The sequence below is a fragment of the Bos indicus genome, chromosome X (genome assembly GCF_029378745.1).
Source record: "Bos indicus isolate NIAB-ARS_2022 breed Sahiwal x Tharparkar chromosome X, NIAB-ARS_B.indTharparkar_mat_pri_1.0, whole genome shotgun sequence".
NCBI classification, from domain to species: Eukaryota; Metazoa; Chordata; class Mammalia; order Artiodactyla; family Bovidae; genus Bos; species Bos indicus.
In genome coordinates, this window is record NC_091789.1 from 3,006,883 (window position 1) to 3,028,057 (window position 21,175).

The 21,175-nt window shown below is 39.3% G+C and overlaps 1 protein-coding gene across 1 annotated transcript in view; it reads left to right on the plus strand.

The window, feature by feature from the left end:
* LOC139181212 (dedicator of cytokinesis protein 11-like) overlaps positions 1–14,590 on the plus strand; it is a 205,748-nt gene extending 191,158 nt beyond the window's left edge. Inside the window, exons 11-12 of the mRNA XM_070784117.1 lie at positions 227–365; positions 14,228–14,590. Of these exons, the coding sequence (XP_070640218.1) occupies positions 227–365; positions 14,228–14,350 (262 nt within the window). The 3' untranslated portion in view covers positions 14,351–14,590. The remainder of the gene's footprint in view (positions 1–226; positions 366–14,227) is intronic.
* The last annotated feature ends 6,585 nt before the right edge of the window (positions 14,591–21,175 follow it).

The window sequence follows — 21,175 nt, forward strand, 5'->3', positions numbered from 1 at the left end:
GGTTAAATATTTTGAGCTAGGTTTTGAAAGAGATAAGAAACCAGAAGCAAAGATGGAAAAGAAAAGATATTTCAGATTAGGAGATGGCATTAACAAAACCACAGTGAGAAAATATGGGATTCTATTCTTCCTTCTAGGCAAACCATGGTTAAAGTAAATATTAAATGGTCAGTGAGACTTTTGCGTAATAAGTAACAAAAACTTTACCTTTGATCTTCATCTACAGGAAGTTCATCCAAGCATGCAGCATTGCACTGGAACTAAATGAGTGGTTAATGAAAGAGGATCAGATTGAATACCATGAAGAGCTCACGTCAAATTTCAGAGACATGGCGAAAGAATTGTCTGACATTATTCATGAACAGGCAAGTATTAGAGTGATTGAAAAGGAAAACATGATCTGGGTCCCTAAAGTGTTACTTAGCAAACCAATTAGTTTGAAATGGTGTTACAATGAAATCAAGTCTGTTATTTTAAAATTTGTTTGTATATTCTTTAACCATTAAATAATGTAATGAAAATTAGAGTTTTTAAAATTTATTTATTTTTTAATTTAAAGATAATTGCTTTACAGAATTTTGTTTATTTCTGTCAAACATCAAAATACGTCAGCCATGCTGCTGCTGCTGCTGCTGCTGCTGCTAAGTCGCTTCAGTCCTGTCCGACTTTATTCGACCCCACAAACAGCAGCCCACCAGGCTCCCCTATCCCCAGGATTCTCCAGGCAAGAACACTGGAGTGGGTTGCCATTTCTTTCTCCAATGCATGAAAGTGAAAAGTGAAAGTGAAGTCGCTCAGTCGTGTCCAACTCTTAGCGACCCCATGGACTGCAGCCTACCAGGCTCCTCCATCCATGGGATTTTCCAGGCAAGAATACTGGAGTGGGGTGCCATCGCCTTCTCTGGAATCAACCATAGCTATACATATATTCTTCCCTGTTGAACCTCCCTCCGATCTCCCTCCCCATTCTGTCCCTCTAGGTTGATACAGAGCCCCTGTTTGAGTTTCTTGAGAGAGATATAGCAAATTTAGTTGGCTATCTATTTTACATGTGGTAATGTAAGTTTCCATGTTACTCTCTCCATACATCTCCCCTCTCCTCCCCTCTCCCCATGTCCATAAGTCTTTTCTTTATGTCTGTTTCTCCATTGCTGCCTTGCAAATAAATTCTTCAGTACCAACTTTTAGATTCGGTATATATGCATCAGTATACAATATTTAACTCTCTCTTTCTGACTGACTTCACTCTGTATAATAGGCTCTAGGTTCATCCACCTCATCAGAACTGACTCAAATATGTTCCTTTTTGGCTGTGTATATGTATGACAACTTCTTTATCCATTCATCTGTCGATGGACATCCAGGTTGCTTCCATGTTCTAGCTATTGTAAACAGTGCTGCAATGAACAGTGGGATACATGTGTCTTTTTCAATTTTGGTTTCCTCAGGGTATATGCCTAAGAGTGGGATTGCTGGGTAATATGGTGGTTTTATTCCTAGGTTTTTAAGGAACCTCCATACCATCTTCCAGAGTGGCTGTATCAATTTACATTGCCACCAACAGTGCAAGAGCATTCCCTTTTTTCCACACCCTCTCCAGCATTTATTGTTTGTAGACTTTTTGACAGTGGCCATTCTGACTGGAGTGAGATGATACTGCATTGTAGCTTTGATTTGCATTTCTCTAATAATGAGTGATGTTGACCTCATTTTCATGTGTTTGTTAGCCATCTGTATGTCTTCTTTGGAGAAATGTCTGTTTAGGTCTTTTTGCCACCTTTTGATTGGGTTGTTTGATTTTCCTGGTATTGAGTTGTATGAGCTACTTGTATACTTTGGAAATTAATCCCTTGTCAGTTATTTCATTTCCTATTGTTTCCTCCCATTCTGAGGATTGTCTTTTCACCTTGCTTACAGTTTCCTTTGGTGTGATAAAGCTATTAAGTTTAATCAGGTCCCACTTGTTTACTTTTGTTTTAATTTCTGTTGCTCTAGGAGGTGGGTCATAGAGGATGTTGCTTTGATTTATGTCATTGAGTGTTCTGCCTATATTTTCCTCTAAAAGTTTTATAGTTTCTGGTCTTATATTTAGATCTTTACTCCATTTTGAGTTTATCTGTGTATGGTGTTAGGCAGTGTTCTAATTTCATTCTTTTACATGTAGCTGTCCAGTTTTCCCAGGACCATTTATTGAAGAGATTCTCTTTGCCCCATTGTATACTCTTGCCTCCTTTGTCAAAACTAAGGTACCCATAGGTGCGTGACTTTATCTCTGGGCTTTCTATCTTGTTCCATAGGTGAATATTTCTGTTTTTGTGCCAGTACCATACTATCTTGATGACTGTAGCTTTGTAGTATAATCTAAAATCAGGAAAGTCAATTCCTCCAGCTCTAATCTTCTTTCTCAAGACTGCTTTGGCTATTTGGGGTCTTTTGGGTCTTTTGTGTTTCCATATGAATTGTGAAATTTTTTGTTTTAGTTCTGTGAAAAATCCCATTGGTAATTGTGACAGGGATCACATTGAATCTGTAGATTGCATTTGGTAGTATAGTCATTTTCACAGTATTGATTACATTTTTTGAAGAGTTTTAATCATAAATGGGTGCTGGATTTTGTCAAATGATTTTTCTGCACCTATTGAGATTATCATGTGCTTTTTTATCTTTCAATTTGTTAATATGGTGTATCACATTGATTGATTTGTATATATTGATGAATCCTTGCATCCCTGGAATAAACTCAACTTGATCATGGTGTATGAGCTTTTTAATGTTTTGTTGAATTCTGTTTGCTAAAATTTTGTGAGGATATTTGCATCTATGTTCATCAGTGATATTGACCTGTAGTTTTCTTTTTTGTGTTGTCTGTATCTGGTTTTGGTATCAGGGTGATGGTGGTCTCATAGAATGTGTTTGGAAGTTTTTCTTCCTTTGCAGTTTTTGAAAGAGTTTTAGAAGGATAGCCATTAGCTCTTCTCTAAATGTTTGATAGAATTCTCCTGTGAAGCCATCTGGTCCTGGGCTCTTGTTTTTTGGGAGAAATTTGATCACAGCTTCAATTTCAGTGCTTGTAATTGGGTTGTTCATAATTTCTATTTATTCCTTATTCACTCTTTGAAGACTAAACTTTTCTAAGAATCTGTCCATTTCTTCCAGGTTATCCATTTTCTTGCTATATAATTGTTCATAATACTCTCTTATAATCCTTTGTATTTCTGCATTGTCTGTTGTAACCTGTCCTTTTTTATTTCTAACTTTGTTGATTTGATTCTTCTCTCTTTTTTTCTTGATGAGTCTGCCTAATGGTTTGTCCATTTTATCTTCTCAAAGAACCAGCTTTTCATTTTATTAATCTTTACTATTGTTTCTTTCATTTCTTTTTCATTTCATTTTTTTCATTTCTTTTTCAGATCTTGATGATTTGTTTCTTTCTACTAATCTTGGTTTTTTTGCTCTTTTTTTTACATTTTAGGTTTAAAGTTAGGTTGTCTGATGTTTTTCTTGTTTATTGAGATAGGATTGTATTACTATGAACTTACCTCTTAGAACTGCATTTGCTGCATCCCATAGGTTTTGAGTTGCCGTGTTTTCATTGTCACTTGTTTCTAGGAATTTTTTGATATCCCTTTTTATTTCTTCAGTAATCTGCTTGTTATTTTAAAATGTACTCTTTAATCTCCATGTGTTTGTACTTTTTAGATTTTTTTCATCATACTTGATATCTAGTCTTATAGCATTGTGGTTGGAAAAGATACTTGATATGATTTCAATTTTATTAAATTTACTGAGGCTTCATTTGTGACCAAAGATGTGGTCTATCCTGGAGAATGTTCCATGGGTACTTGAGAAGAAGGTGTATCCTTCTGCATGTGGCTGGAATGTCCTGAAGATGTCAATGAGATCCATCTCATCTAATGAATCATTTAAGACTTGTATTTTATTATTAATTTTCTGTTTTGATGATCTTTCCATTGGTGCGAGTGGGGTGTTAAAGTCTCCTACTTATTGTGTTACTGTCAATTTCTCCTTTTATGTCTGCTAGTGCTTGTCTTATGTATTGAGGTGCTCCTATGTTGGGTGCATAGATATTTACAATTGTTATGTCTTTCTCTTGGATTGATCCCTTGATCATTATGTAGAGTCCTTCCTTATCTCTTATAATATTCTTTATTTTAAGGTCTACTTTGTCTGATATGAGGATTGCTACCCCAGCTTTCTTTTGCTTTCCATTTGCATCGAATACAATTTTCCATGCTCTCACTTTCAGTCTATATGTGTCTTTAGGTCTGAAGTGGGTTTCTTGTAGACAGCATATACATGGGTCTTGTTTTTGTATCCATTTAGCCAGTCTGTGTCTTTTGGTTGGAGCAATTAATCGATTTGCACCTAAAGTAATTATTGATATATTCCTAATGCCATTGTCTTAATTGTTTGGGGTTTTTTTCTGTAGAACTTTTTCTTCTCTTGTATTTCCTGACTATAGAGTCCCTGTAACATTTCTTGTAAAGCTGGTTTGATGGTACTGAATTCTCTTAACTTTTGCTTGTTTGAAAAGTTTTTGATTTCTCCATCAAATTTGAATGAGATCCTTGCCAGATAGAGTAATCTTGGTTGTAGATTTTTCCATTTCAGTTCTTTAAATATATCCTGCCAGTCTCTTCTGGCCTTCAGAGTTTCTGCTGAAAGATCAGCTGTTAAACATATGGGGTTTCCCTGTATGTTACTCCTTGCTTTTCCCTAGATGCTTTTAATATTCTTTCTTTGTGTTTAGTCTTTGTTAGTTTGATTAGTATGTGTCTTGGTGTGTTTCTCCTTGGGTTTATGCTTTATGGGACTCTACCACTCTTGGACTTGATTGACCATTTCCTTATCCATGTTGCAGAAATTATCAAGTATAATATCTTCAAAAATTTTCTTATACCCCTTCTTTTTCTCTTCTTCTTCTAGGGCCCCTATAATTCGAATATTGGTGTGTTTAATATTGTCACAGAGGTCTCTGAGACTATCCTCAGTTCGTTTCATTCTTTTTACTTTATTCTGCTTTTAGCAGTTGACCTAGAGCCAGACATCCTGGAATGTGAAGTCAAGTGGGCCTTAAAAAACATCACTATGAGCAAAGCTAGTGGAGGTGACAGAATTCCAGTTGAGCTATTCCAAATCCTGAAAGATGATGCTGTGAAAGTGCTGCACTCAATATGCCAACAAATTTGGAAAACTCAGCAGTGGCCACAGGACTGGAAAAGGTCAGTTTTCATTCCAATCCCAAAGAAAGGCAATGCCAAAGAATGCTCAAACTACCGCACAGTTGCACTCATCTCACACGCTAGTAAAGTAATGCTCAAAATTCTCCAAGCCAGGCTTCAGCAATATGTGAATCGTGAACTTCCTGATGTTCAAGCTGGTTTTAGAAAAGGCAGAGGAACCAGAGATCAAATTGCCAACATCCTCTGGATCATGGAAAAAGCAAGAGAGTTCCAGAAAAACATCTCTTTCTGCTTTATTGACTATGCCAAAGCCTTTGACTGTGTGGATCACAATAAACTGTGGAAAATTCTGAAAGAGATGGGAATACCAGACCACCTGATCTGCCTCTTGAGAAATCTGTATGCAGGTAAGGAAGCAACAGTTAGAACTGGACGTGGAACAACAGACTGGTTCCAAATAGGAAAAGGAGTTCATCAAGGCTGTATATTGTCACCCTGTTTATTTAACTTATATGCAGAGTACATCATGAGAAACGCTGGCCTGGAAGAAACACAAACTGGAATCAAGATTGCCGGGAGAAATATCAATAATCTCCGATATGCAGATGACACCACCCTTATGGCAAAAAGTCAAGAGGAACTCAAAAGCCTCTTGATGAAGGTGAAAGAGGAGAGTGAAAAAGTTGGCTTAAAACTTAACATTCAGAAAACGAAGATCATGGCATCTGGTCCCATCACTTCATGGGAAATAGATGGGGAAACAGTGGAAACAGTGTCAGACTTTATTTTTCTGGGCTCCAAAATCACTGCAGATGGTGACTGCAGCCATGAAATTAAAAGACTTTTACTCCTTGGAAGGAAAGTTATGACCAACCTAGATAGCATGTTCAAAAGCAGAGACATTACTTTGCCAACAAAGGTCCGTCTAGTCAAGGCTATGGTTTTTCCTTTGGTCATGTATGGATGTGAGAGTTGGACTGTGAAGAAGGCTGAGCGCCGAAGAATTGATGCTTTTGAACTGTGGTGTTGGAGAAGACTCTTGAGAGTCCCTTGCACTGCAAGGAGATCCAACCGGTCCATTCTGAAGGAGATCAGCCCTGGGATTTCTTTGGAAGGAATGATGCTGAAGCTGAAACTCCAGTACTTTGGCCACCTCATGTGAAGAGTTGACTCACTGGAAAAGACTCTGATGCTGGGAGGGATTGGGGGCAGGAGGAGAAGGGGACAACAGAGGATGAGATGGCTGGATGGCATCACTGACTTGATGGACATGAGTCTCAGTGAACTCTGGGGAGTGGAGATGGGCAGGGAGGCCTGGTGTGCTGCAATTCATGGGGTCGAAAGGAGTCGGACACAACTGAGTGACTGATCTGATCTGATCTGATCTGACACCATTTTATCTTCTAGCTCACTCATCCATTCTTCTGCTTCAGGTATTCTGCTATTGATTCCTTCTAGAGTATTTTTAATTTCAGTAATTGTATTGTTTGTCCCTGTATATTTATTCTTTAATTCTTCTAGGTCATTGTTAATTGATTCTTACATTTTCTCCATTCTGTTTTCAAGGTTTTGATCATCTTTACTATCATTATTCTGAATTCTTTTTCAGGTAGTTTGCCTATTTCTTCTTCATTTATTTGGACTTCTGTGTTTCTAGTTTGTTCCTTCATTTGTGTAGTATTTCTCTGCCTTTTCAATAATTTTTTAAACTTACTGTATTTGAGGTCTCCTTTTCCCAGGCTTCAAGGTTAAACTCTTTCTTCCTTTTTTTGCAACTCCTGGACTTGATTGACCATTTCCTTATCCATGTTGTGGAAATTATCAAGTATAATCTTTTCAAAAATTTTCTCCAATGTACACAGCTATAAGAAATATTGTGTTTTCTTTGGTGGGAGCTCTCAGTGTCCTTTTATATATCCCATAGACACAGAGTCTGCCTAGTTGATCGTGTGAATTTAATCTGCAGCTTGTACAGCTGGTGGGAAGGTTTTGGGTCTTCTTTCTTAGCTACACTGCCCCCGGGTTTCAATTGTGGTTTATTTCCACCTTTGCACATGGGTCGTCCACTTGGGTTTGTTCCTGAGGCTGCCCTGGAGGACTTGGGTCTGCCCCAGTGAGGGCCAGCTACGGAGGTGGTGCAATTGCTTGGGTCACAGGTTTCAGGCAGCACCAAGTACTCAGGATGGTTGGAGGCTAGGGCAGCAATAAACGCAGTGCTCTAGAAGGTTATGGCAACCAATATTGGCCAATACACTCCAATATTCTTGCCTGGAGAACCCCCCTGACAGAGAAGCCTGGCAGTCCACAGTCCACAGGGTCACAGAGTTGGACACAACCAAAGCAACCCCATGTGCATAGATGCAAGATTTTTTTTGCCTGTGGCAGCTCTGCCCCAGTGAGGGTTGAGCATGAAGGTGGCGCAGATGCCTTCAGGGATCATGGCAGCACCAAGTGTTCAGGGATACGGACTGCCTCTGCTGTAGGAGTTATTGCCCTATCAGAATCTTTTTTGAGCCTCTGGTAGCTGGCGATCAGAAGACCTCTTTGGCTAGTGTTTCTCTGTAGCTCCTCACATTTAGGCACTTAGCGATCTCCCTTGCCTGGGGTCCTTCACTGTTGTTCAGCATGTCAGGCACATAGAGAGGCCCCAGTAGGTAGGGGTCCTACTCTGTAGTTCAGCACATCAGTCACTTCGAGGAACACCCTGGATGGGGTCCTGCTCTGTAGTTCAGTGCAGTCAGGGGTTTGATGGGTCAGCCTCTCTATTGTTCAGCTGCCAGTGCTGGCATGTGGGGAGAGAGAGGCTATGGTGATGGCTCCAGCAGTATCGTCTTGCTTCCGTGGCTGCCTAGCTTTCCACCACAGGCACTTTCCACCACAATTTCCTCCCTCACATCTCCTAGGTCAGTCTTGCCACAGTCAACAGCAGCCATCACCCTGGAATTGCTCCACAATCCCAGCGCTCCAGCTTCCAGCTGCTGTGCCTTGCAGGGGACCTGCTTCCCTGTCCGGGGTATGTATGGCTGTGGCAAGGACTGTCTTATTCTCATTCCATTTAGGCTACCACAGATCAGCTGTTTCATTCTCAACCTTAAATGTTTCTCCTCTGACCCAGATGATTGCCCCAGTGTGGGGATTGGACCCCACCTTCGGTTTCAGCACCCACCGAGGGCAGGTCCAGCCCTAGTAACACTCCTGTTTTTCCCCCTAGTTCCTTTGTCCTACCGAGTGTTTGCATGCTTCTATATACTCTTTTCCAGTGGTCGGGTACTCCCGTCTGCTCTCAGCTGCTGTTCTGCAAGCACTTCTGTGTCTGAAAGTGTAGTCCTGATGTATCCATGGAGAGAGATGCACTCCATGTCCACTCCTCTGCCACCTTGTTCTATACCGCAAATCAGATGTGAAGCAATTACTGGCAGTTGCTTCAGCAGTTGTTCATGTAGTAAACTATTTTGTTCTGTGCACCACTGTGCCATTAGAAGTGAGTAGCTGTGCAAGTCTAGTTAATCTACTGTGAGCATGGCTAAGAGTCTCTCAAGAAGGGTCCTAGAGAAGTGAAATGATTGGCTCAGCAGCCAGATCCCTAAATGAATATCCCTGTTTTAGCTGTAAGAAACTAGTTACAGTTGGCCCTCCATATTCGCAGCTTCCGCATCCAGGGATTCAACCTACTGAAGATAGAAAATATTTGAAAAAAATTTCCAGAAAGTTCCAAAAAAGCCAAACTTGAATTTCCTGCATGTAGGCAGCTATTTACATAACATTTACATTGTATTAGCTGTTATACATTATCTAGAGATGATTTTAAAGTACAGGAGAGGATATGCATAAGTTATATGCAAATAGTGTGTGATTTTATATAAGGAACTTGAGCATCTTCAGAGTTTAATATCCATGGGGGAAGGGGGACAGTGGCCCTGGAACTAATCATCTGGGGATACTGAGGGACAACTGTATGATCATTTAGGTGAGATCCTGAGTGAATCCCAAAATTCAGGAATTGTGTTAATACCCATACAGCCTGCAAAACTCTCATTTCATAATACCTAGCATTCTAATGTTTGACTGACTGTTAATGTCAGTTATAACTAGCTTAGTTATATAGTTCACAACCTGAAACATATAGAAGCAAAGATCTGCTCACCACTGACAGCCAAATTCTGTCATAATTAAGTAGTTAAGACTTTTATAGATCTACTTACCTTAAAACCAGAGTACTCCTGAATTATCCTGGTAAATGTCATTCCTATATTAGGCTCCTGAAATCTGTGTTTACAACTACTCTATACATGGATTGTCACTCAGCTATTTTAACGTCTTCACCACAGATGTAAAAGTCATGGCCTGATGGTCTGGTCCTCAGTGCCTGAGCCCTATTGAGCTTACATAATATCTCTTTGCTTTCCTTAAGAAGGAAAACAGCCAATAAGATCAATATTTGCTTCAGAAACTCTTCAGACTCTCAATTTTTTATGAAATTCAGACCCCTTAAAAGAAACAAGGATAACTACAGCCCTTTAGAGAACACATTCTTATTGCTGGTTCCAGAAAGGAGAACCTCCTCTGTCCTGGTATGAGCATTTCACTGCTTGCCTGAAGACACTCCCCTGCGTGAGACCATCACATGGAGGGTGTCCTTACAAATAGACTGACCATGGTTAGTGCCAAAGCACTGCAGTATAATGATGGGGAGGGGGAGAAGAAAGATTTCAAAGAAAACAGGAGCTAGTTGACTCCAAGCTCTACCTTTCTTGTGGTATCTAACTCCTGTTAGAAAGGACTTTGGGAAATTTGTTATAATTAGTCCAAAGTTGTACTGCATGACCAGGAGTCCAATTTTCTAACCATGGTCATCTTCTCAGTATGGAGAAGCCAGGCAGCCAGACTTTCATCATCCATCTTTCAATGAGATGAGTCATCCCAGTCTCCTGCTCTCCTATTCTCATGGCAGGGAATCTCGCCAGCCTGAGGAGTCTGGACTCAGTGATCTGTTTCCTCTTTTTGTCATCTTGACTTCTGTTAACCCACTTAAGAGTGAGTGTAAACCATCCCAAGGCATATCTTTGCTGCTCAGTTTTCCGAGGTCCTTTTTTGTCTCCTTCCTAAAGCAGTCCAGTGATCAGGACTAGGCAGGCAGGGAATCATTCCACTTCCTTTATTGTCTGTGTCTCAGGTTCAGCCCCTGAGTACGGTGGGGATATGCCTCTCTTCACCCTCACCCTTCTGGGGTATGTTGAAGTGTTAGTCACTCAGTCATGTCCAACTCTTTGTGACCCCATGGACTGTAGCTCACCAGGCTCTTTTGTCTGTGGAATTCTCCAGGCAAGAATACTGGAGTGGGTTGCCATTTCCTTCTCCAGGGGATCTTCTGAACCCAGGGATCAAACTCGGGTCTCCTGCATTGTAGGTGAATTCTTTACCATCTGAGCCATCTGGGGAATACTTTAATCAAATAGACTACACAATTTGTTCCTAGAAACTGTCTAGTTTACAGGGTCTCTTCTCCATTGTCCATAGGAAAAAACAGCAAAACTCCTCCTTTACAAAAATATAAAACAATTATAGCATTTTAAGGCAATATATATTACAGTTGTAGAATTTGCATGCAACTGTATGACCTAGCCTTGAACTCTAAATTATTCAAATTGAAAGCAAATTATTCAATTTACTGCTATTATGATGATCAAGTTATTTAGAGCATTCTATATGGTTCTTTTTTCCTTGTGAAAAAACAAAATTCAACTGTGGTTGTTCACTTGCTCAGTCATGTCCAACTCTTTGCAACCCCATGGACTGCAACACACCAGGCTTCCCAGTCGTTCACCACCTCCTGGAGTTTGCTCAAACACATGCCCATTTATTCAGTGATGCTATCCAACCATTTCATCCTCTGTCATCCCCTTCTCCTCTTGCCTTCAATCTTTCCCAGCGTCAGGGCTTTTTCCAGTGAGTCAGTTCTTTGCATCAGATGGCCAAATATTGGAGTTTCAGCTTCAGAATCAGTCCTTCCAATGAATATTCAGGACTGATTTCCTTTAGGATGGGCTGGTTGGATCTCCTTGCAGTCCGAGAGACTCTCAAGGGTCTTCTCCGACACCACAGTTTGAAAGTGTCCATTCTTGGGCACTTAGCCTTTTTTATGGTCCAACTCTGGAAAAACCATAGCTTTGACTATATGGACCTTTGTCAGCAAAGTAATGTCTCTGCTTTTTATTCAGAGTCAGGTGAGTCAGTTTTAAAGATTTTGGCTTTATTCAGTGATTCACAAGTCCAGCAGGATCCCATGTAGCAGACTGAAAGAAGCTCTGAAGAGCCATAGAAAATGGAAGCCTTTTACAGGTACAAGGAGTCAGGTCAAGGAAGTTATTCTAAAAGAGACCTGATTGTTTCCAGCAAGCTCACCTTCCTCTGGAGCACAGCAAGGGTCTGTCAGTTGGATTACCTCACTAGTGCTGACCAGGAAATTCCAAACTTGAAAGTAATATATGTACTTTTTTGACTAGTTAAGATTCAGTTCAGTTCAGTCTCTCAGTTGTGTCCGACTCTTTGCAACCCCATGAATCACATCACGCCAGGCCTCCCTGTCCATCACCAACTCCCGGAGTTCACTCAGACTCACGTCCATCAAGTCAGTGATGCCATCCAGCCATCTCATCCTCTGTTGTCCCCTTCTCCTCCTGCCCCCAATCCCTCCCAGCATCAGAGTCTTTTCCAATGAGTCAACTCTTCACATGAGGTGGCCAAAGTACTGGAGTTTCAGCTTCAGCATCAGTCCTTCCAAAGAAATCCCAGGGCTGATCTCCTTCAGAATGGACTGGTTGGATCTCCTTGCAGTCCAAGGGACTCTCAAGAGTCTTCACCAACACCACAGTTCAAAAGCATCAATTCTTTGGTGCTCAGCTTTCTTCACAGTCCAACTCTCACAGCCATACATGACCAAAGGAAAAACCATAGCCTTGACTAGACGGACCTTTGTTGGCAAAGTAATGTCTCTGCTTTTGAATATGCTATGTAGGTTGGTCATAACTTTCCTTCCAAGGAGTCAGCGTCTTTTAATTTCATGGCTGCAGTCACCATCTGCAGTGATTTTGGAGCCCCAAAAAATAAAGTCTGACACTGTTTCCACTGTTTCCCCATCTATTTCCCATGAAGTGATGGGACCAGATGCCATGATCTTCATTTTCTGAATGTTGAGTTTTAAGCCAAGTTTTTCACTCTCCTCTTTCACCTTCATCAAGAGGCTTTTGAGTTCCTCTTGACTTTTTGCCATAAGGGTGGTGTCATCTGCATATCTGAGGTTATTGATATTTCTCCTGGCAATCTTGATTCCAGCTTGTGCTTCTTCCAGCCTAGTGTTTCTCATGATGCCTGGAAAAGGCTAAAACTACAAGTAGGCCATATATTATAACTCAGGTGATGTGGGTTTAGCACAAGTGACTCCATTTTGGGCCTCTTCTCTCTCTCTTTTTAAAAATTTATTTGGCTGCACCACGTCTTAGCTGTGGCATGTGGGATCCAGCTCCCCGAGCAGGGGCTGATCCCACCACCCTACTGAGCATAGAGTCCCATCCTCTGGACCACCAGGGAAGTTCCTTGTCTCTTTTTTAACACCCCAAAATGTGGGTTTTATGAATCTGCTGTCATATTTCCCACCTGTCTTTCTCATTTAATTTCTATAAACCATGGCTATTATATTTAGTTCTAGAGACCACATTTTAGACCCTTGATATTATATATTATACATTATATGTTATGCATTCTTCTATCTTATATATTATATATAATACATTTATAGCTAACCAAGAAAATCTTGCTTTCTATTGGTTTATATTTATGAAAGCTGTCCGGTCATGATGTATCATATTTAGATGTACCTTAGTTTAGGCAAATGTTGAGTTTTTACTGAAGTTTTATAAATCAGTATTTCCAATTACAGTCCCATATAAAGTAACTATTTTTAGTCACAAAATTTGAGATTTGTTATTTCCCAAAGGTAAATATAATAATATAAAATAAGATAAAATATAGCTGTGCATTGAAATGTCAGTTATCTGTTTAGCTCCGTAAATGATGACTTGACAAAAAGATATGGCCTGGATATTCCTCGGCCCTTTTCAGTGTTATCTGTTACACTATATCAAAATATGAAGTCCTTTTATAACTTCTTCAAGCTTTTATAAGAGGAAAATCTTGTATTATGGACTTTATAATAAAGATGTGATTTGTAGCAACACAAATGATATGACCCATTACTGCCACCAGAAGCCATTTTCAGGCTTCCTACTGAAGGTTCAAAGCTGACTTGAGAACCTAGTCTTGAAAGCTCGAAAGCTAAGTTGGTATTGTTCAGTAAAGAGGTTCGTATGCTATTCTTTCATCTAATCCATGCATGAAATATCTGTTGCCTTTGATCACACAAAATGGATAATTTTTAAAATGTCTATACTATTATGAATATATATGGTTTATGCTTATAGGTTATAAAATTATTAATACATTTGTGAAGTTCTTCACTAATTTTTTTTTTTTGCATCAATGAGTTTACATAATTATGGTGTATATTTGGAAATATTGACTTATTTTCTCTTCACTAAAAATTATTTCCCAAGTCTCCAGGAAAGGGGCATGGGTATCTGCATATTGAACTTGAGAACCACTCTTAGAAGATGATCTATAAACTCATATCAAATAGTTCACTGTTGAGGCTCTTTTCTGACCGTCTATTAAAAAAAATTTTAAACATTTTATTACCTCTCACTTTCTTTTGAATTTTGCATTTTACAACCTTTTGTTTTTCTTAATGAGTAACCAGATCTTTTCTGCTTTTTTGATACGCTGCCTTTGTAATACAGCTTTGAAGACTTGAGTCAGTAATGTTTTTCTTTGCTCTTTCTGCTTTACATCATTTTAAATAGCTAAGTGTCAGTGATAAATTGGAATATGCCTGTGATTTCGTATACACATACCTTTTTTGGCCATGGCTATTTTGCTTAGTGATAAACATGCCATTTCTTTCGTTTTAGATAATACAAGAAGACCCAATGCATTCTCCCTGGATGAGCAACACATTACATGTATTTTGTGCAATTAGTGGTACATCGAGTGACCGAAGTTATGGTTCCCCAAGATACACTGCTGAAATATGAGGACATGCAGATGTCAAGTGACAACAAGACTGAACTTTCTCAGGAATATTTGGAGCTGTGCAAGTGTTAAAAATTTAAAGATTTGTTATACACAGAGTGTTTCTTCCTGACACCAAAACTTTCATGCTTTCATACAGGGTGCTTACATATTTGTAAATATTTAAGCAACTTGAAAGTGCCTGGAAAATTGCACCACTGTGCTTAGTTTGTACTTTTTAAGATAAATCAATATACTGAGAAGTAGAGTTCAAAAACTTTAATCCGATTTGCTTACTTGTTACTTAAAATATTAATGGCACTGTGTAAAATTGTATAATGGCACTCAAAAGGTAAAACTTCTTTGTAATTAAAAGTGAAGGAAATAATACTTTGAACTCCGTGTTTTTCTTGACAGAAAGCTAAATTCATTATTATACTAGACGTTGGAGAAAAAAACTGATAAATTTTTCACGAAACATGGATACTTCCAACTGAGGAGATAATTTGAAACCTTGCCTTCCAGTGGTCTAGACTGGGCTAAAGGAAACAAAAGCATTATGTAAACAAAGAAATTTTCACAAAGAAAGGACATATATAGAAATACCAGGCTTACCAGTCCTTCAAGTTTTGATCCAATGATGCTAGGTATTCCAGTCAGTGGTCTCTCTACATACGAGGCAAGGGATTCCTTTGGGGCCTGTGTTTGCCTAGCAAGCAGCCTTTGTTGCCTAAGCTTCATAAGCTGAGGCTGTCCATAAAGCTAAACACACATCTCTGAGATTTGCAGTTACTTCCAAGTTTTAGCAGCAGAATCTGAGGGTAGGGATTTTGTAATGATGACTTTCTTCAGTTTACAAGGTTAATAAGGATTTTGATAGAACTTGATGATCACAGCATTTCTTGGGTCAGTATCCATAACCACCACGTATTTAGCAGCTGCTGGCTAAGGATTGCATCTCTAACTATGAAGAAACCTCAGATTAACTAAATAATTCAGGAGAAACCAAGATATGAACTTGGTTTCACAAATGTGAACATTTTTACCTTGAACTATCCATAAAATTTTGGCTGCCTTTCATGTAAACATTAAGTCCTAGATTTATTTTTCATATGTAGTTTAGCCTATTTTATAGACAAAAAAGGAAAAAACAGACACTGAAATACAAGTGGATTGCATGGAGCTTTGGCTTTTTAAATACTCTGTGATTAAGTAAATCTTAGAGCTTATTATGCACCTGGCTTGGCCATTTTTCTTTACATGTCATTTTTAAGCTTTCAGGGGAACATTAAATTACTTATGAAAGGTTAATTTTGTATTTTAATAAGGAATTCAGAAATTCCAGAAGCAGTCTGTAATTCCTTAATATCTTGGAGTAATGTGAAGAGCTAGTTTCACCTTTAAAACTATTATATTTAGCACATATGTGTAAAAAATCATCACCCAGAGAGAGTGCTGCCTCCTGAGAATGAGGCATCTTAGGGAAACTTGAGTAATCTTTTGTCAATGACCAGTCTTTATCTTATCCCCCAGCATGGCATTGTGCCTTGTGGGTCATTTTAAAACGTATAACAAATGACCCCTGCCCTCAAGGAAGTTGCAGTCTAGTTGAGGAGGCAAGATAGACACAAAAATAAATAATACAAGAATTAACAATATAAGACAAGATAAGTTGTCTATGAGAACTGCCAAATGAATGATGCTATCCATAACTCATATCATATTCAAGGGATGAGAAGCTTCTGTGAGTTTTAATGTTCAGGGATGACTTCATGGAGAAAAGAAAGCCTTGAACAGGCTTTCAAAGATGAGAAGCTATTCTAGGCAGGAGGACTGTCACAAGCAAAGGTGCAGAAATAATCTGTAAAAGTTCAGGGGATGGTGAAGAGGCCAGTTTTGTTCAAGGGAGTAATGGATTCTGAATCTAGAAAGAAAATTCACACCTGAATTTTGGAAGGCCTCTAATACCAGGATAACAGCATTTGGAGTTTACTCAAGAAACAGAAGGAAACCAGTCCAGGTTTTTGAATGGAGATATTACTTGACTAAACATTACTTTTATGAATGTAATCTTTTATATTGCTGCCAGAAGCTTTTGAGTCCAAGAGAGATGGAAATATGGAAACCAGTTAGATAATTATTGTAGTAATCTAATTATGAGTCCATAAGCCCATAGATGTGAACAAGAATGGAGGAGAAAGGACAAGTGCAAGAGATACTATGTGGAAAAATTGGACATGATTCATTGATGGCCAAGGAGAAAAAAGGAAAAAGTAAAGATAATTTTGTGTCCTGTGGCCACAGGCCTCCAGGTCGTGGCACAATTTCCCTAGGTTTTTTTCACCAGCTTCCAAACTGAGGGCAGAAAGGTATATATAGAGAACAAGGTGGGTTAGACTAGAGAAAGCCAGCTAAGTATGCCTTGAAACACTGTGTATGTTAGGTATTACTGTTTATATAGTTTAAAGATTTCATGGCTGCTACACTGGGATGACCCAGATAGATGCGATGGGCAGGGAGGTGGGAGGAGGGTTCAGGGTGGGGAACACATGTAAGCCCATGGCTGATTCATATCAATGTATGGCAAAACCCACTACAATATTGTAAAATAATTAGCCTCCAACTAAAATAAATTAAAAAAATAAAGATTTCATGAAGTGATTTGGCCTCTACAGATGAATTCATATCAAAGAATACATTTCTGCTATACTGATTATTTTTTCAATTAAGCTTGACTCCAGGTTTCCCTGGAAACTGCTGTTTTGATAGTCTTTGAACAGCTTGTGAAATGTGAATAAAGTCACCATTAGTAGTATAATTTATCATGACAATGATAACCCATAGAAAAAGTGAGCAATTCCATGCAGATTTCCTGAGTAACCAATGCACCAATGGCATCATGTCCATAGATGTTATTGTTATTGTTACCATATTTATATGAATTGACTGAATATATAAATAGTGTAAGTATCTTCTTAGGGAAATTTCTAGGGAAATCTACTAGACCATTCAGGTATGATCTAAATCAAATCCCTTACAATTATACAGTGGAAGTGACAGACAGATTCAAGGGATTAGATCTGATAGACAGAGTGCCTGAAGAACTACAGACAGAGGTTTGTGACATTGTACAGGAAGCCATGGGCAGGACCATTCCCAAGAAAAAGAAATGCAAAAAGGCAAAATGGTCCTCTGAGGAGGCCTCACAAATAGCTGAGAAAAGAAGAGAAACTAAAGGCAAAGGAGAAGCAGAAGCAGAAGATACTAAGGAGAGGTGGCAAGAATACACAGAAGAACTGTACAAAAAAGATCTTCATGACCCAGATAACCACAATGGTGTGATCACTCACCTACAGCCAGACATCTTGGAGTGCAAAGTCAAGTGGGCCTTAGGAAGCATCACTAAGAACAAAGCTAGTGGAGGTGATGGAATTCCAGTTGAGCTATTTCAAATCCTAAAAGATGATGCTGTGAAAGCGCTTCACTCAATCTGCCAGCAAATTTGGAAAACTCAGCAGTGGCCACAGGACTGGAAAAGGTCAGTTTTCATTCCAATCCCAAAGAAAGGCAATGCCAAAGAAAGTTCAAAGTACCGTACGATTGCACTCCTTTCACATGCTAGCAAAGTAATGATCAGAATTGTCCAAGCCAGGCTTCAACAGCATATGAACTGTGAACTTCCAGATGTTCATGCTACATTTAGAAAAGGCAGAGGAACCAGAGATCAAATTGCCAACATCTGTTGGATCATCAAAAAAGCAAGAGAGTTCCAGAAAAACATCTATTTCTGCTTTATTGACTATGCCAAAGCCTTTGACTGTGTGGATCACAATAAACTGTGGAACATTCTGAAAGAGGTGGGAATACCAGACCACCTGACCTGCCTCTGGAGAAACCTGTATGCAGGTCAGGAAGCAACAGTTAGAACTGGACATGGAACAACAGACTGGTTCCAAATAGGAAAAGGAGTACGTCAAGGCTGTATATTGTCACCCTGCTTATTTAACTTATATGCAGAATACATCATGAGAAATGCCAGACTGGATAGAGCGCAGTCTGGAATCAAGGTTGCTGGAAAACTATCAATAACCTCAGATAAGCAGATGTACCACCCTTTATGGCAGAAATCAAAGAGGAACTAAAGAGCCTCTTGATGAAAGTGAAAGAGGAGACTGAAAAAGTTGGCTTAAAAGTCAACATTCAGAAAACTAAGATCATGGCATCTGGTCCCATCACTTCATGGGAAATAGTTGGGGAAACAATAGAAACTGTGACAGATTTTATTTTCTTGGGCTCCAAAATCACTGCAGATGATGACTGCAGCCATGAAATGAAAAGATGCTTGCTCCTTGCAAGAAAAGCTATGACCAAGCTACACAGCATATTAAAAAGCAGAGACATTACTTTTCCATCAAAGGTCCATTTAGTCAAAGCTATGGTTTTTCCAGAAGTCATATATGGATGTGAGAGTTGAACTATAAAGAAAGCTGAGCACCAGAGAATTGATGCTTTTGAACTGTGGTGTTGGAGAAGACTCTTGAGAGTCCCTTGGACTGCAAGGAGATCCAACCAGTTAATCCTACAGGAAATCAGACCTGAATATTCATTGGAAAGACTGATTCTGAAGCTGAAACTCCAATAATTTGGCCATCTGATGTGAAGAACTGACTCATTGGAAAAGACCCTGATGCTGGGAAAGATTGAGGACAGGAGGAGAAGGAGATGACAGAGGATGACATGGTTGGATGGCATCACTAATCTGCTATGGACATGAGTTTGAGCAAACTCTGGGTGTTGGTGATGGACAGGGAATACTGGTGGGCTGTAATCCATGGGGTCGCAAAGAGTTGGACACAACTAAGCAACTGAACTGAACTGAAACATCTTTTTAAAAATGAAACAAAAAGCAGCAGTAGTAGCAATAGACTTGGAACCATGACCAACATATCGTAGAACTAGAGATGACTCACTGGTTAATTAACAAACTAAATAGGTCAGCATAATACAAACCCAAGCCTTTGCTTATAAATACTAGTTTATCTGTAATGCAGAACCTGAGCAATGTATTGAAATCTTAGGAATTTCCTAACTCTTGAAACTCTTAATAAAGAGATACATATTTCAGGCTTCTCATACACAAACTGGTGGGCTACCTTCAGTCTTCTAATAACAGTACACTATGCTTCAGCTATCGAAACACAGGGAGAGGAGTAGAGTAAAAGACGATTAGGGGTGGGGAATGGGTTTGTATCACAGGACTATTCCCCTGTCCTGGGAAGTGGCCAGTAAGAGTGCTTTGTTCATCTTGTTCCACTGACAATGCTTTCTTTCTAGTCCCTAGCCACATAATGGTTCCTCTAAGAAAAGTGTATACGTATGTTTATCCAATTCTGGATTGACACTGCGACTAAATTCTTCAAAGATTGTGCCTCTATGTATGGCATCTTAAGACTTTTTCCAACATACTTTCTTGTCTTCTCTTTTCCTCTTAGTTAACCTGTAATTTGTACACCATACAACTCACGTATTTAAAATGGACAATTCAGTGGGTTTTAGTATATTCACAGTTGTGTGGCCATCGCCACAATTAATTTTAGAATATTTTCATCACTTCCAAAGAAAATTCCATACTCATAAGCAGTTACTCTCTGTTGCCCACCAACCAGCCCCCAGCCCCTGATAGTCAGTAATCAACTTTTCTGTATCTATAGATTAGTATTTTAGACATTTCATATAAGTGGAATCACATACTGTGTGACCTTTTGTGACTACCTTCCTTCATTTAGCATGTTTTCAAGGTCCATCCATGTTCTAACTTATATCAGAGTTTCACTCCTTTTTATGGCTGGGTAATAACTCCTTTTGTATGAATATGTCATATTTTATCTGTTCATCAGTTAATGAACATTTGGGTTATTTTTGTTTTCTGGTTATTTTTCATAATGTTGCTATGAACACTTGTGTAAAAGTTTTTCTATGGATATGTTTTCATTTGTCTTGGGCATATACCTAGGAGTTGAATTACTGGGTCATATGGTAACTATGTTTAACCATTTGAAGAACTGCCAGACTGTTTTCCACAGTAATTGCACTATGAAGAAGAGAGTGAAAAAGTTGGCTTAAAGCTCAACATTCAGAAAACGAAGATCATGGCATCTGGTCCCATCACTTCATGGCAAATAGACGGGGAAACAGTGGCTGACTTTATTTTTCTGGGCTCCAAAATCACTGCAGATGGTAACTGCAGCCATGAAATTAAAAGACACTTGCTCCTTGAAAGGAAAGTTATGACCAACTTAGACAGTATATTCAAAAGCAGAGACATCACTTTGCCAACAAAGGTCCATTTAGTCAAAGCTATGGTTTTTCCAGTAGTCATGTATGGATGTGAGAGTTGGACTATAAAGAAAGCTGAGCACCAAAGAATTGATGCTTTTGAACTGTGGCATTGGAGAATATCTTGAGAGTCCCTTGGACAGCAAGGAGATCCAACCAGTCCATCCTAAAGGAAATCAGTCCTGGGTGTTCATTGGAGGGACTGATGTTGAAGCTGAAATTTAAATACTTTGGGCCCCTCAGTTGAAGAGTTGACTCATTAGAAAAGACCCTGATGCTGGGAAAGATTGAGGGCAGGAGGAGAAGGGAACGACAGAGGATAAGATGGTTGGATGGCATCACTGACTCAATGGACATGGGTTTGGTGGACTCCGGGAGTTGCTGATGAACAGGGAGGCCTGGCGTGCTGTGGTTCATGGTGTCACAAAAGAGTCGGACATGACTGAGGGACTGAACTGAACTGAACAGTCCCAGCAGCGCTAAATAAGGATTCTAATTTCCCCATATTCTCA